This window comes from Dichomitus squalens (genome assembly GCF_000275845.1).
Source record: "Dichomitus squalens LYAD-421 SS1 unplaced genomic scaffold DICSQscaffold_1, whole genome shotgun sequence".
NCBI lineage: Eukaryota > Fungi > Basidiomycota > Agaricomycetes > Polyporales > Polyporaceae > Dichomitus > Dichomitus squalens.
In genome coordinates this window covers 2,504,789-2,520,421 of record NW_006766883.1, presented here as the reverse complement: position 1 = coordinate 2,520,421, position 15,633 = coordinate 2,504,789, and the positions used below count along the sequence as shown (strand labels likewise).

The window sequence follows — 15,633 nt, the reverse complement described above, 5'->3', positions numbered from 1 at the left end:
GCGCGTGAGAAGCTGCCAAAATATATATATTGATAATCGGACTACAGCAGTACTTGGTGGAACACGGCGGGGATAGTGCGTGTGATGCGAGTGACCAACGTATGGGATATTATAAGACAAGGTAAGAGTAAGCTGCGGCTGCAGGCATGAACGGGTGCACGTCGTGCGAGCGAACGAAGACTCTACAGACAGTTCGTATAGCGTAGACAACACGGGGTGGCGCGCTGATAGGGCGCAGGGCTGAAGGCGGGACGCGAACGCATACAATGTGAGAACGGAGCGTTCATGGAGACATGGTGGCGGCGGGTAAACTTGAATAGGTTAGATGCGCGTTGGTACATGTCGGGACGGAAGGCGTGTATACGGGATGCGAAGGGTCCGTTGACATGGTTGCGGGAATTATACATATGTACAAATGACCTGGCAACAGAGACGCGGTCAGCGGCCGGGCTGAGAAACCATTGAACGGAAGTAATATCACGTACAGAATACGCATACTTTTGCATCAGTGCACGACGGTGCCGTGGTGGAAGCTGAGAAGGAGCAACGCGTCCTCCATCTTCACGCCTGTGGCTTCCAGCTCGGGCTGAGCGGTCTGTGCGATCTTCTCGTTCTCGTATTGCGCGTACTCCAGCGCATATCGGTCGATCGAAGCCTTTGTCTCACGCGCGTGGGGGTGCGCAAGAGGAAGTGCGAGACTAGATGTCGATGCGACAGTAGGTGGCGGCGGGGACGACTCCGGGGAAGGCGTGACAGCCTCCGGCAGCTCCTCGTCACTGGCCAACTCGGACTGCGAATGCGCTAATGGCGCCCGCACGTAGATTGAGCGGGGTTGGTGAGGACGGATGTGATGGTGGGATTTCTCATCGGCCACGTCCATCTTGACATACTCGACGCCAGAGGTCGACGTTGCGCTAGGCGTCGCCGTCCGCGAGAAGGAGGCATTCGTGCTGTCGTCCTCGTCGACGTCCATCGTGGTGTCCGCGTCCTCGTCCATCTCGTCGGCGCTCGCGCTCCCGTTTCGGCGGGCACGTTTGCGATCTGACTGACGCAGATTGCGGAACCAGTTGGTCACCTTGCCCACGTCCATGCCGATCTCCGCAGCGAGGCGTTGACGGTCCTCGATCGAGGGCGTCTTTGTTCGGTTGAAGAGCTTCTTGAGCGCCTCGAGCTGCCATGGCTCGGGGCGTGTACGGCGGGGACGACGGTGGGCCGCATCAACCGAGGGCTGATGAACCGGATATGGCGACGCGCGGGGGGATGAGGGTCGGCTGGGTCGGCTGGAGACACTTGGGGCGGCACTGGGCGAACGGCGGGCGCGAGGGATGTTGTGGAGGAGGGCCGAGAGGGAAGGATGCGACGTCGGTGGCGGGACACCGAGCGACGGGTGTGCGACGCTGGACGAGGGCGGGAGGGGGAAGGGCGAGTAGGCGCGGGAGGAGGACTGGCTGCTGCTGGCGGCCTTGGCGGCGGCGGACTCTTCACGCTTTTTGGCGATGCTTCGCTGGTTCTGGAACCAGTTGGTGACACTCTGGTAGCGCCTGGGGGACAGGAAAGGCAGAGAAGACGGATGAGGCGATCGTGATTTGTCCGATGGCAGGCATGGAAGCGACGTCGAAAACAAGCGCCCCGGAAGGAAAGCAAAACAGGGGAAATCAGTTCTCGACCTGCCATATCCGGAATCGTATGACAACCGGTTTGACCAACACTCACATTCCGATCTTCACCCCGAGGGCCTCCCGCTCCTCCTTCGTCGGGTGAGCCTTGAGCTCATAGAATTTTTTCAGCTCCTCCGTCTGCTCCGCACTCGGCCGCGACCGCGCCTTCCGCGGCACCGACCCTTCCGACTCGAACATCTCCTTCTGCTGCGGCTCGGCGGCGTAGAAGAGCGTGTGCTGCTGTGATGAGTGTACAGCAGACGCCGGCTGAGGTGACAGGTACTCGTCCTCGGACAACTCGTCGTATTCGATTTGATGCGAGAGATGCGTCGAGGGGGGCGCGGAGACGGACGCAATCAGCGCAGAAATAGACGGCAGCTCGCATTGCGTGAGCGGGGCTTTGTGTCGCTTCTTTGACGAGGCGCGTTTATTCTGGAACCATGAGTTCACCGTCTTTGTTTCCCTGTACCAGTCGATCCATGCTGTGAGCGGTGGGAGACGGGTGCTTCGAGGACGACCGAGGTGGACACGTTACGTACATTCCTAGCCGCTCTGCTAGTGCTGTTCTCTCCTCCAACGACGGGTGCTCGGTCTTGTCATAGAGCTCGTTGAGTGCAGCCAGCTGGTGAGGCGCATGACGGTGACGAGGCTTCTTGGTCTGGTCCGCCTTGAGAGGCTGATTAGGCGGCATCTTGGAGGAGGCCGCAGCAGGCGGGTCCCAAAGCGAATGGGGGAGGGAGGGATGCATGGCGGCCGGCGGACGAGGGAGATGGAAGGAGGAGGAAAGAGGCGTACAGGGGAACGGAGGGCTTAATGTCAACCGGGAGTTGCTTATAGAAGACGAAAGGAGGATTTGAGCGAGCTGTCTCACGGCTAATGGATGTCCTCTCAATCCGTCATCACTGTGCAAATGGCCGATGTCGGCCGGCAGCTATATACATATGATCGGCCCCTGCCTCTTATGCTCGAATCTTTTTGCATCACCGCCACTTTCCGCCGGCTCCTTGTCGCCATCGATCGCTCTCTCATTCAAAGCTGCTACATTGGCTATGCTTGCATTCAAGAGTGCTACGACAGCCATTGTTGCTATCAAGCGCACGGGGGGACGGAGCTGGGAATGGATATCAAACAGGGGCGCCTGGAATGGAACGGTCTTACACAGTAGCAGGCATATAAAAAATGACGGTTGATAGGATCGGTTAGGGTATAAGAGACAAGAGCTGTGCCTGTGAGTGCAAGCGTGAGCTGTCTGCCCCACGTGCCATGATCCTGGCATGATGACTACCAAGTCGGTATCATCGGCCGTTTATGGGCGCCTATATATAGCAGTTTTTGCTCGTCTGCCCAGAAGCCGGTCTCGGGTCGGCTCTCAGACTCGCCCATGCTGTCCCCTCCCATGCCGTGTCTATTCCTAACCACATGATTATCGTCCTGTACGTCCGCGTTTCGAGGTCTCCCGGTGGTGCCCTGGCACGGCTCGTACAGCAAACGTGTGTGGGATGCCAGTACAGGCGTGAATGACCTAGTCCGAATGCGATCATAACAGATGCGAGGGCTGCTATAGATCTCACGATCTGATGTTATGCATGACGGGTGATATGCGTCATCCGATTTCGACCAAGGGCTGGACAGGGCTTCGCTCCGCAACGCCTGATCACGCTTACGTCCCCGCGTGCTATCAGACAACTGCAGCCCGCACAACTTCTTCTTCTTGAGAGTAACGACTGTTGCTCGCGGGCGTCCTCGCATCCCAGCCAGCCCGGGATCGACCGCCATCTGCCAGCTAGTTGCCACTCTGGCGTGTATACGTGTCAACCAAGGTTGGAAGCCACCTCGCTGGCTGTACAAGGCGCAGCGCGTGCGGCCTGTCATATTACTTATACGTACACGTACTTTATTAGATCCGCTGTCGCCGATTAGTTCACGATCCACCGTAAGCCCAGCCGCCGCCGCCGCTCCAGTCCCTACAAGACCCGACCTCGTCCACAAGTAAGCACGCGCTTGAGCGATACTCTGAGCTATTAAACCGATGCTCTAGCTCGCCGGGTCGGCTTCCTGCCCTTCGCCGATATTCTTGATCCACGCGCCAATCGCCCCACTGCATCGCCGACCGCGAGCGCGCGCCCCGAACGACGGCGGCAGTGCGAATGCGAAATCGGACACGGGAAGATCAGCGAACGTTCTTGCACGACAGGACCGCTTGACGCTAATCCCGAGAATAACACACAGCAGCACCACTCACAGGAAGCCCTCGTGTCGCAGGAAGAGCGCCCGCTTCGTGCCTTTGCTCCAGAACCGGATAGCGTACGACAGCGTGCTGATGGTCGCCGCATGACCTGCGAGGTCGATAGCACGCCGACGGTCAGTCAATGCGTACACTTCAGCGCGCGGCCCAGAGCCCAGACCGCACCGAGGGCGTATACGTCTGTGGCGCGGGGAGATGACGTACCTCGAATGAAGTATCCGCCAAAGTATATCCGGTCCAGGTTGTACTTCTCTGCGTTCATGTACCTGGACATGATAAGCACGCGCGTTAGCAGCTAGCAATAACTATAGTAGCCGTGGCCGTAGCACGCTCGTGTGGAGCAGAGCTACGATCCTCTCCCGCGGGGACAGGGGCGGGGCAAAGTAAACGGGATGACACGCACGCAATTTGCCCGATGTTGTTCGAGATCGCGTACAGCAGGGACTTGGAGATGTCCTCCGCCCTGAACGTGCCCTTCTTCCTGCCCTGCTTCTTGAACACCTTCCCGAACGTGCTCGCAATCATCGTCGACTTGAGCCCGAGCTTGCTGTAGTCCGACCCGTATATGTCGCCGACGAGCATGTCCACCGTCTCGTTGTTGCCTTTTTCCGACAGCGCAAGCATTTCTGTCATGCCACAGAAGGCCGAAACAGTAGTGTGTCAACTAGAGTGAGACGCCGGGTGTAAGATGGCTCAGCTCACCGTCGAACGTCGTCGCGGGCGTAAGCAGGCTGAGCAGACCCCACAGCGTCCCCCCGCCCAGACTCGTACCGCTGACACGCTCGTACGACCCGTCCTCGTCCACCTTCACGATCGACACCCCCGACCCGATGTTCACGAGCAAGCACGGGAGCTGCGGCACCGGGTCCTGCACGAACGACACCGCGTACTTTGGCGGGTCCGGGCTCGGCCGCTCGAGCGTCGCGGGCTGTTGTGATTGCTGCTGCTGCGATTGCTGCGGGTGCGAGACCGAGTGGATGAGCTCGTCCGAGAAGTAGTACACCTCGTCCGGGATGAGCGTGATGAACTTGAGGCCCTCGATGAGGCACGCCATCTCGTCCTCGCGGTGCACGTCCACGCGCAGCTCGCGCTCGAGGATCGCGTAGAAGCGGTGCGCGCCGCCGCCCGTCGCGACGACCTGCACGCCGCGGCGCATGTCCGCGAGCGAGACCCCGTTGATCTCGGCGGAACGCTCGATCAGCGCGCGGATGAACGCGACGCAGTCCTCGATGTGCTCCGTCTCGAACCGCTCGAAGTTGAGCGAGCCCCCGGGGAAGTGCTGCACGGACGCGCGCCTGAGGAGCGAGTCGTGCAGGTGGCTCGCGTTCAGCGATTGGGGGGAGAGCGACGCGGTCGCGGTCCCGTTCAGGGTGGAGGTTGCGGACGCGGCGGTCGCCTCGGCGGCTGCTGCTGGGTGGGGTATCGCGTCGAGGTACGATGAGCCATTGCCGTTGACGTGCTCGAGAACCGCTGGTGTGAGGGCGCCCCTGTTGTGGGTGGGGCCGTTGTGACTGTGGCCATTGGGTCGCGCCGACGGTGAGGATAATGGGCTATCCTTGGGCGGGGACGAGGAGAGGGGGGTGAGGACGTTGCTGGGCGAGGATCCGCGCGTTGCAATCTGGGATGGCGAGGACGGCGGGTTCGTAGATCGGGTAAAGTAGATGACTTTCGCTAGCGATCCGCCAATCTATCCCGGATCGCTCAGCATGTAGTGATCGTCCGCACGGAAGATGCAACGAAGAACGTACGTCGACAGCGATGTGCGAGACGGGCTCGATATAGTTGGGAAAGTAGATGCCGCGAGAGTCGCGCGTCTAGTCGCGGGCACGGCGCGAAGCATGGCGACGAAGAGACCGTCGTGGGCGACACGAATACGGGCATAGGACGCCCACATGCGGGAGAAATGAAAAGATAGAACAAAGGAGAACTTGAGAAGCGTATCCCACCACACTACGCGAATCCCGAACACGCACCTCAGGTGACTCCTCATCCAGGATCATTGCCCCACGCGTGTCAACCTGGATTGTCCTCGCAGTGGGCAGCGACGGTCCTGCTGTGGCCATGGCGTGTGATGTGGGAGGTATCGTCTCCTGGAACTATGGTGGTGGTGGTATCGGTAGCGGAGCACTCGGGAGCCCTGAACGGAAGCGCGATCCCTGTCCGGAAGGTTCGGAAACGACTGAGTAGCACCGGCCACGCAAGAGGAGGTATATAGTCGGATGCAGAGCGTCGATACTACAGAGCCCGGAAGGCCGAAGGAGATGAGAGAATAGCCGATCCCGTTTGTGACCACTTTTGCTGGGGTTCGCAAACCACTCCCTCCCATTCGCTGCTCGCAGCCGGCGGAAATGAGTTGGGGACGACGCGAAGACGTCGGCGGGTGACAGTGGGCGGGGCGCGTCGGACGATGGGGGGAAGTGGACGGTGGTACGACTGCTGCAGGCTTTGAAGCATCGCGCAGCTGGGGTCTTGTGGCGGCTGCTCGGTGGGACGACTCCCGGACCCGGGGGCGTCCTGCCTCCACCAGCGACTTTCGAGTACACGCTCACAACCCATGTTCACACTCGCCCTCCACACGGAACGTGTCCTTCCGCTCCCTGCAGCGGGCCCCGGCAGGCCCGTCGCGGGGCGTCCGCACCCTCACGATCCACGCAATTCCGAAGGCTGCCACTGCGAATACGTACGTTTCCGGGCCTCAAGAATGGTTTCAATGGACGACTACTATTGGTAAGACCTGTGTATGTGGCTAGAGGACAGGGCGGTATGGAGCGGGCGTCGGCGAAGCCCGATCGCAGGACGCGCGTGGTGGCTACTGTAAACCCCACTATGTGAACATATGTCCAATGTTGTTTCCATCCATAGGCGCTGCAGCAGTATCTACACATCTGTCGAACACCTCACGGAATCTCATTCGGCATCCAAAGCATATAATTGCTTCGGACCTTCCCAAAGATCCGACATGTCCGCAAACAGGCACTGACTGGGATCGGGGAAGGTCTTCAACCTTCCTGAACATATCAGCTTCCCGTGCCTTTGGCGAACAGCCACGACATGTCTCGTAATACGCACCGCCCTCGAACAAATTTAATCCGATCCCTGACGGATCCAGTTGTCACCCGGCGGTGTCAGGGTATCCCTCCAAGTACATATTCAGGCAGCATATACAAACAAGTCCGATCGCCTCGCGCCGGAGGGCCGACCACCCACCAACAAAGTCGCCACAATATACCGTAACATCATATGTGCACCGAACCAGCGAATCACATCTGCCAGGTAGTACTCGCGCCGACGGTATTGGGTAAAGGGAGGGAGAGACCCGAAGAACGAACGGATGGGGTAACCGTATACGTACAAGATACAACGAATCGTTCACTACCTATCAAACTGCGGTAACGGAGGAAGGGCCAGCTCTAAGTACAGACTCGAGCAGAAGAGGGTAGTAGGGGTGTAAGCAAGGGTAACGAGAATCGCGAGGCAATACGAATAATTAGGATGTCGGACTATCACAGACCCACAAGACGGAGTAGCAGATACGAGAACGAGCCGAAGAAGCGAATGGCGGAAAGACCGGCCCTGTGAAGAGTGAAGAACCAAATCATCAGCACCCCATTCGACTTCGGGCACACACATGAGGGAGGCGGAAGGGTAGGGAGGAATAGTACTCACAAGGCCCAGAAGAGGAACGTCAAGTAAGGGTTGAAGGCTGCGCCCTGTGTCGACTGCACGTGGTCGTTCACAAACTTGGTAAACGCCGACGACGTGAAGACGAGGATCATAAGGATGTTCGTGCCGACCCAGGCCAAGACGACGTTCGTGCGGCTGTTGCGGTCGTGATCGGCCTGCTTCGTCGCCGCGTCACGGTGCTCCTTCTCCTCTGGGGGCTTGAACGACAGCGCAGTGCGGGACGCCTGCCAGACCTGGTCCACGTCCTCGCGCGCGGTGGGGAGCTCGACCTCCATGACCTCCTTGCCGTCCTTGTTGACCTTCTTTGCGCCGCCGAGATCTTTCGCCGAACCGTTGTCACCCTTGGTACCCCAGGTGACATCGTGCAGGTTGCACATGGCGTACATCACTATGAATCACTGTCAGTAGGGGTGGCGTAGTGACCGCTGGGGCTCGTTACGTACTGAGAATGTTGACGTCTGGACAAGGCATGGAACTGTCAGCGGGAACGCAAGGATAGCAGAAGCGAGGGCGGTACGCACAGCTAGGAAGCCAGAACATGTACTGGAGGAACGAGGTGAACATGTGCCAGGGCTCAAAGTGCATGAACGAAGCGACGAAGTAGAGGCCATAAGTTGCCGCAAGCGAGATGACGATGTCACGGAAGGTAGCGTTCGTCTCGACCAGACTGTGCGGCACATGGTAACGTCAATGCCTGTCACGGGTGAGCTAGAACGAGATGAACGTACTGGGGGAAGTCCTTCCAGCCCGCAACCGTGTGCGGCACCGCGAGGTAAACGGTATAGCCAGCACACCAGAGCGTGATGACATTGCACAGGCCGAAGAGGACTATACAGACCGTATATGTCCACTTCGAGCCCTGGGGGCGATTGCCGAGTGAACAAACGAGGATGATGAACAGGAGACCGAGGTAGAGCTTCAAGAAGACCTCGAAGACGTCGGGACCGGCACCCTTCGCAAGGAACTTGAAGGCATCGGTGTTGACGTCAGAGGTAGCCGAGGAGACCAGGAAGAAGAACGCGAGGTAGAAGTTGGCGAGGGAGGTCCAGGTGAACACGAGCTGGATCGCGTTATAGATGAACTCGAGTTGGAGGAGGATCTTGCGGAAGAAGCCCTGTCCGGACGTCCAGATGCGCCACCAGAACACAGTTGCGTGCACGGAAGCAAACAGGGAACCGTTCAGCCAGCGTCGGCGTTGGGAGATGAACTCGGGGACCGTGGTGGGCACATCAGTAGACGCCTTCGCGCTCTTGACATACTTCAGCCTGTAGCAAGAGCGTTAGTACCGATCATGGGAGATACGTTATCCGATACTGACACCCAAGACTCGCGCTTCTTTGTCACAATCTCGAAGCACAGGATACGATCCTCGGCAAGATACATATTGCGTTCTGGACAGACAGCCACGGTGAGCACCTTGAAGGCGAGGAACTCAGATGTACTGAATACGTACCGAACAATCCAGCGTCCGAACCTGCGCCATGCATCGTCTCGCCCTTGAAGTAGGAAGCAAGCGGACCCTTGCCGTCAGGGCCGTTCTGGAGGGCCTTGTACCGATATGCAGAGAAGGCACCGGGAAGCACGGAAATGTAGCCGAACACGCTTTCCAAGGGCTTGTCTAGGATGTTCGACATCTTGTACTGTGTGCGCATGAGATGTCAGCTTCCATGCATTTGCGGCGCACAAGTCCGGCCATCACCGCATACCTCAAAGTTCTGTGATGCCGCGAGCGGACTGGTGAGGAGAAGGGAACAGCCCTTGCCAGTATCGACACAGATCTCTCCGCAAGCGCCGCCGACGCCGGAATGCTTGTCGAAACCTAAGTAAGAGTCAGATTGCATACGACTTGTGGCTGTCATCGCGTCCACTTACACTTCCAAAGCTCATAGATGGAGGTGCCGGTGGGTTTCGTACCGACGTCAAGAAGGACGCAAACTGGTCACACATAACATCAGTATCGAATGTTTGTGTCAGAGCGCGACGGGTAGTACCGACCGTTTGGCTGGATAAGGGGACCGAACGCGTTGAAGAACCAGCGGTGACTAGTGGCCGTATGTCAATCACAGACTGCGATCACATCGCATGCCAACGAACCTATTGAGCTTCTTCTTGTTCTGCTCCTTCAGACAAAAGATGATCTGCACAGGGCAAGCACTCTGCGAGACTTCACCGCGTTCGGTGACGATCACGTTGGAGGTGTACCTGGGGGAGTAGTTAACGCGATTGGCAATTAGGATTAGAGTGCGTCGCGCTCACTCGAAGATGTGTGCAGTCACGTCCTTGCCACCAATTGAATCCTTTGCGATACCTTCTTGGTAGCAACCCATCTGTACGCAGTCCAGCATCTGTCGCTACTCCGACAGGATATGGAGAATACTCACGAGCGTGAGCACTTGCAAGGTGCGCTTGTTGATCTTGCTCCGACCGTCAGACACCACGCAGACAACAACCTTCTTCCAGCCGTCAGGACCCCAAGTCTTCGATTTAGTCCTGCTGCAAAGGTGCGCGATATTCTTCAAGACGCTGAAAGAGGGCTTGCATTCAGCAAACTGCACCCGCTACCCGCATGACTGCAAAAATAGCGCGAGGAGGAGGAAAAGCGAACATACGCGTTCATAGTGCGGACGAAGAGCACCTCGTCCTCGTTATACATGGTCATCACGATGAACAACTCCGTCCTGCGGCCCATGAGATATGGCCGGAGCGTGTACTTGTTGCGCATGAAGTCGTCCGGGTCGCACGTCGCGGCCGTGTACCGTAACTTGGTCATCTCTTCGGCTTTCTCCATACCCTTCGGCACGATGTGGGACGGGACCTGCATATCCAGGACGAGGTTGCCCTGCTGCAGCTCGACGTGGCGCACCGACCGCCTCTTCATGAGCTTGTCGCGCGCGACAGAATAGCCTGAGCTCTGCTCGCGGAGCATGCCAGGGCGCTGCTGGGGCGGGTAGTTGCCCATGCCCTGGTAGGGCATCGTCGGCATGGGCGGTGCATGGACCTGGCTCATCTCGTGTGGGTTGAGATGCGCCTGGGAGCCGGCGTAGCTGCTGTTGTAGGACTTGGCGTCCCAGTTGGAGTGCTGGTCGAACGAGTAGTCTTGCTGCATGGCCTGCTGGGCGAGGTGCGCGGTGGGATTGTTGTTGTAGGCATTGTGGGGCTGGGGGGCAGCTGGGGGGTAGTCAGGATACGCGTTTGCGTACGGGTCGTGTTGAGGAATTTGCTGGTGATAAGACATTTCTTATTGTGGCTGGGGAGACGACGAGGCCTGTCACAGGGAGCGAAGGGACGGACTTGAACCGAGAAGGAGTGTGTTGTGTAAAGAATGAGAGTCTGCTCTGCACCACGGAACCGCCAGGGGACGAGCGAGAGAGACGAGGCCCGGGGTGGGGTGGAGGAGGTCGTCGTTTGGGAGAGGGAAGCAACTGGCTGTGAACGGGAAGATCGCTCTCTTCCCGCTTTCGGCACCAGTGCTTCAAATCCGGCCGTCCAACGCCGCCTCGCTCTTGGCACCATCAGCGACGTTGCTGACCTCTCTAGGACCGTTTCCTATTCACACTTGTGGCGGATTTGTTCTGTGCGCACTGAGTATAGTACTAGCATACAGCACCTTACAGCACTCGTCAATTGTCTAGCCACTATATGTTTAGACGCGGAGGACACGTTGCCATGTACTGAAACCAGGCACGCGCACACATCCAACGACTAGCGCGCAGCGATGCATGCCGCGCGGACATGCTGACACCGTCTTCGATGTTGACCGTAACGAGTGCTTGCAATTGAATTTGAGTCTACGCTTACGACAAGCAAACGGTTGCGATGAGGACAATATAGAGCTAGACGCCTTGTGAGAACAAGAGGTGGACAGAAGTGAGCCAAGGCATCGATTACCTGACACGAGCTTCTCTTCACACCTCCTGTCTGGGAGAGCGTCCACGGCATAGCAGGGTCACCAGCGGCAACACGGGCATCCGCACGAGAATGCTGGACCATAGCAATGGATCATGCATGCCTACACGCCTATCCGAAGCTTGATGGAATGTCGCAGCAAACGACAAGAGGGCACATGTGGAGTAACGAGAAATGAGGAGAAGTCGCAAGAGCAAATCCAAAAATATCCACCGATGAGCTTGAAGGGCGCAGTTGGGAAGCCATGAGAACCAAAGCAGGACCGAAAGCTAGAAGGGTCAAGCAGCAACCAGACAGATCATCGGCAAGAAGTACTTGACTGTCAACAAACCGGGATGTATGGAGTGGCGACCAAGGCTACAGTGAAGCCGCGAGCGGAGTGATGACGATGGTGGCTGTCACGAGATGCATCAGCAGGATCCGGGGAAGTGTTCACAGCCATTCAAACAGCGGCTGGCGCGCTGGCGACAGGGCAGACCGGTCGGAGGACAGACGCACTCGGTACAGGAAAGGTTCCGCCGACAGAAGCGCGGACACAGTCTTCCTGCGCGCCGGTCAAAATGATGCGACGTAGGGGATCGCGCCGCCGGAGGCCCAGTGCGGGTCTGCGGGATATGCAGCAGCGCAGAAGGCAGCCCGATGCCATTCGCCGACACCTCGATGGATGGAGGAGGGTCGGTGAAGCAGGACGCTGGATGCGTAATATTCTCGTCAGGCGCTCGGGCCTGGGAGATGCAAGGTCGACAAATCCGGTAGCAAAAACCAGCGGAAGTACACCGAGAGATAGAACAACATACAAATATGCATCGGAGACGAGAGGCATAGAAAGAGGCGGGAGAAACGAGATGGACGGGGTGAAGCGACGGCGACGACGGCGGGGACAGCAATCGATGGGATGGCGTGGTCTCTGGGCGCCTATTCTGGTTGGCCAATGTTCCCACGGGGCAGGCCCCGCCACCTGAGCTGCGCTGTCTTCGTCCTCTTCCTCCTGCCCTTGTACTCGAACCCCTTCCTTCCTCCATATATACGCCCCTTCCCGCTCTCGCATCTCCCCCTCAACATCTTCTTCAACCCATCAGTTCTCTCAGTTCTCTGTAAGTGCCGTTTTTGTTCAGGTTTTCGTACTTTAGCCCCCTCAGCCCGCCCTCGCCACCTCGAGGTAGCCACACACCTTCCGGCCTTGTCTCCTGCCGACCACGCCGCACCCTACGTAAAGATCCTTGCTATCTCGCGGGCCCATGAAAGCGTCCTTCTTGAGCCCTTTGTAGGCGGCTGCGCCGATGCTGTGCTGGGCGTTCCCAGGATGCCCTCGCTGTTCAACCCGCCTCGCCCCCCACCTCCCCCTTTTGCCCTCTTAAGCCGCTTCCTTCCACCTTCTCGTCTCCTTCCCTCCTTCCCTCCTTGTCAGGCTTGCTCAATCACTCATCGCAAACTTTCCTCAGACTCAATCACATCCAATTCTAACATCGATGGCCGATTCCTCTTCGCACCGCCTCGACCTCCGCGTGGGTGGAAAGTACAGGTTGGGCAAGAAAATTGGCTCGGGCTCCTTCGGTGCGTCGCGAATCTGGCCTCTGAGTGTACGGCTCGTCTAACACAACATTGTAGGTGACATCTACCTCGGGATCAACATCATCTCCGGGGAAGAAGTGGCTATCAAGCTCGAGTCAGTCAAGGCTAAGCACCCCCAGCTCGAGTATGAGTCCAAGGTCTACAAGACTCTCGCGGGTGGTGTCGGTGTCCCCTTTGTCCGTTGGTTTGGGACGGAGTGTGACTACAATGCCATGGTGATCGACCTTCTCGGCCCCTCTCTCGAGGACCTTTTCAACTTCTGCCACCGGAAGTTCAGTCTGAAGACTGTGCTGCTCCTCGCTGATCAGCTTGTAAGTAGACTCTTTCCCCACGACTTCATATGCGGCCACTTTATCGGATCGTCTTACTGCCACGTCATTGCAGATCTCCCGTATCGAGTACATCCACTCGCGTAACTTCATCCACCGCGACATCAAGCCCGACAACTTCCTCATGGGCATCGGCAAGCGTGGCAATCAGGTCAACGTTATCGATTTTGGTTTGGCGAAGAAGTACCGCGACCCGAAGACCCATCTCCACATTCCCTACAGGGAGAACAAGAACCTAACGGGCACCGCTCGTTACACCTCCATCAACACCCACTTGGGTGTTGAGCAGGCCCGTCGAGACGACCTAGAGTCCCTCGCCTACGTGCTCATGTACTTCCTCCGTGGTTCCCTTCCTTGGCAGGGCCTCAAGGCTGCGACGAAGAAGCAGAAATATGACCGGATCATGGAGAAGAAGATGACCACTCCGACCGACCTGTTGTGCCGTGGTTTCCCCAATGAGTTTGGCATATTCCTGAACTACACGCGAGCGCTCCGTTTCGATGACAAGCCGGACTACTCCTACCTCCGCAAGCTTTTCCGCGACCTTTTCGTCCGCGAGGGCTATCAGTACGACTACGTCTTCGACTGGAGCATGCAGCGAGCGTTGGACGAAGGCGCTAGCTCCAGCAACAAGGTCGCCGCTAACCGTCGCAAGGTCCTTCAGGAGGAAGAGGAGCACCGCGTCAGCGACAGGATGTGAGTTCCGGCGTAACTGAAGGTTCGCCCACTTTTACTTACTCCGCATAGGCTGCGTTCCCACACTCGCCAACAGCAGCAGGCCGCAGCCGCCGCAGGTGCCGTCGGCCAGCAGCGTCCCATGCGCCAACGTGACGAGCACTGGTAAACGGTTTCCTCTATCATGACGGGGAAGTCGTTGTCAAAGCACGTCCGGGTCCGACCGAGCATGGGGGGCGGAGGGTAGATGCATCAGCGCTCGGTATAGGTTTGCCGCCATTGGTATGGATCCATTGGATGTCGGATATGTTATTGGTCGGTCGCGTCGGTCGCGTGGACAGGTGGACGTTTCGCAGGAGTTGGAGTACGCCGAGAGCAAGACGTGCAGGCGGTGGATGGACGATCGCGCAGACCCTAGCCTTCCTCTCTAGGACGGTCGGCCCGGATCGCGCTCACGGAGATGGTCCAACAACTCGCCCTCGTCAACAGGTTCGATCTCCCGGACACGCCAACTTTGCGATCGGGGTGCTAGCTTCAAGGGCACACCCCACACGCTCATCGACCGAGTTGCCCCACGTTTCGGTTTCGTACGGACGCTGTTTCCTTTCACGCCCCCTCTGCCGGCCTCACTGCCGAAGTCGTTCCAGGGTGGGCCGCCTCATTCCTCTCGCATGATACGATTCCCCCTTGCGCCGTACTACGTGATGACTCCCCCCTCACACTCTCGCAATCGTCGACCAGAGCGGTCACGTCCACACCACATTACACGCATCATCACGCCCCTGATCACGTTTCCACTGTATATACGTTTCTCGCTCGCAACCTCCCTCGTGCCGCTCCTAATACGCCCACTGCGCGCCAGCGCGCCATCCCCTCGTTGATATTTCCTTCATCCCCCCCATTTTCTCTCTCGTATAGTGCTTCGTTGTCACGTTGCTGGATCTCGTTACTTCGCCCTTTGGATCCTCTCTCCTCCACCTCTTCGGAGCCCGATCCCGATTTGCGATTGGGTCGCCGTTGAGGGCGCGCTGGCAGAGAGAGGGCGCCGCGTCTGGTCAGGAAGGGTGGATGGTTGCAGGAGGCAGGTCATCGATGGGTAGAGTGGGGGGAGCACGCCGCGGTAGGAGGAGGCTGGTAGGTTGGTGGGAGCGGACGTGTTTAGAGCGAAGCGGGCAGCGACGTCGGAGACCAGGCGCGGTTTGATCCCCGTTGTATTTCTTATATCGTGAACACCTCACAAATCATCCTCATCATTGTCACATCTTCGTCCCCGCAGCTCGCGAGTATCGTGCCTTTCCCTGTCCTTTACTGCGTAGTATCTGTCGCTGTGTTTTGTTGATCGCGTGTTCGTCTATATAAACGAGTATATCATAAATTGTGCATCTCAAATTTGGACGTTAGTGCTTTCGGCATTGCTTGCGCACTCTGCAACTCGGCGAAATGTTCTCGGAAAGATACGATGTACTGGGCAACCGCGCGCGGAGGGTGGGCCACGTGTGGCGGTGAGTTAGGATGATGTGTGGGCGCCGGTCAAGATTCCGCACAATCCCTCCCTCCACGTCGC

The 15,633-nt window shown here is 58.0% G+C and overlaps 4 protein-coding genes across 4 annotated transcripts; 1 reads left to right on the top strand and 3 right to left on the bottom strand.

Moving 5' to 3' along the window:
• Positions 1-58: 58 nt before the first annotated feature.
• DICSQDRAFT_131504 (homeobox-domain-containing protein) lies at positions 59-2,448 on the bottom strand. The gene is made up of 4 exons (XM_007360585.1): positions 2,198-2,448; positions 1,714-2,121; positions 486-1,541; positions 59-420 (listed from the first exon to the last, which is right to left on the bottom strand). Exons 1-3 carry the CDS (start codon positions 2,404-2,406, stop codon positions 506-508), a joined length of 1,653 nt encoding a protein of 550 aa, XP_007360647.1. The 5' UTR covers positions 2,407-2,448; the 3' UTR covers positions 59-420; positions 486-505.
• Positions 2,449-3,482: 1,034 nt separating this feature from the next.
• DICSQDRAFT_131502 (pantothenate kinase) lies at positions 3,483-6,534 on the bottom strand. The gene is made up of 6 exons (XM_007360584.1): positions 5,877-6,534; positions 5,652-5,717; positions 4,606-5,590; positions 4,307-4,529; positions 4,108-4,169; positions 3,483-3,994 (listed from the first exon to the last, which is right to left on the bottom strand). The coding sequence occupies exons 1-6, from the start codon at positions 5,964-5,966 to the stop codon at positions 3,897-3,899; spliced, it is 1,524 nt and encodes a 507-aa protein (XP_007360646.1). The 5' UTR covers positions 5,967-6,534; the 3' UTR covers positions 3,483-3,896.
• Positions 6,535-7,406: 872 nt separating this feature from the next.
• DICSQDRAFT_165065 (chitin synthase) lies at positions 7,407-10,822 on the bottom strand (the record flags this gene model as incomplete). Its single annotated transcript, XM_007360583.1, has 14 exons — positions 7,407-7,476; positions 7,570-7,975; positions 8,031-8,045; positions 8,109-8,254; positions 8,316-8,852; positions 8,906-8,978; positions 9,041-9,227; positions 9,294-9,406; positions 9,460-9,522; positions 9,583-9,629; positions 9,682-9,789; positions 9,844-9,914; positions 9,969-10,136; positions 10,193-10,822. The coding sequence occupies 14 exons, from the start codon at positions 10,820-10,822 to the stop codon at positions 7,407-7,409; spliced, it is 2,634 nt and encodes an 877-aa protein (XP_007360645.1).
• Positions 10,823-12,547: 1,725 nt separating this feature from the next.
• Positions 12,548-15,453, top strand: DICSQDRAFT_131498 (casein kinase I). The gene is made up of 5 exons (XM_007360582.1): positions 12,548-12,587; positions 12,936-13,047; positions 13,102-13,376; positions 13,450-14,112; positions 14,167-15,453. The coding sequence occupies exons 2-4, from the start codon at positions 12,963-12,965 to the stop codon at positions 14,092-14,094; spliced, it is 1,005 nt and encodes a 334-aa protein (XP_007360644.1). The 5' UTR covers positions 12,548-12,587; positions 12,936-12,962; the 3' UTR covers positions 14,095-14,112; positions 14,167-15,453.
• Positions 15,454-15,633: the final 180 nt, after the last annotated feature.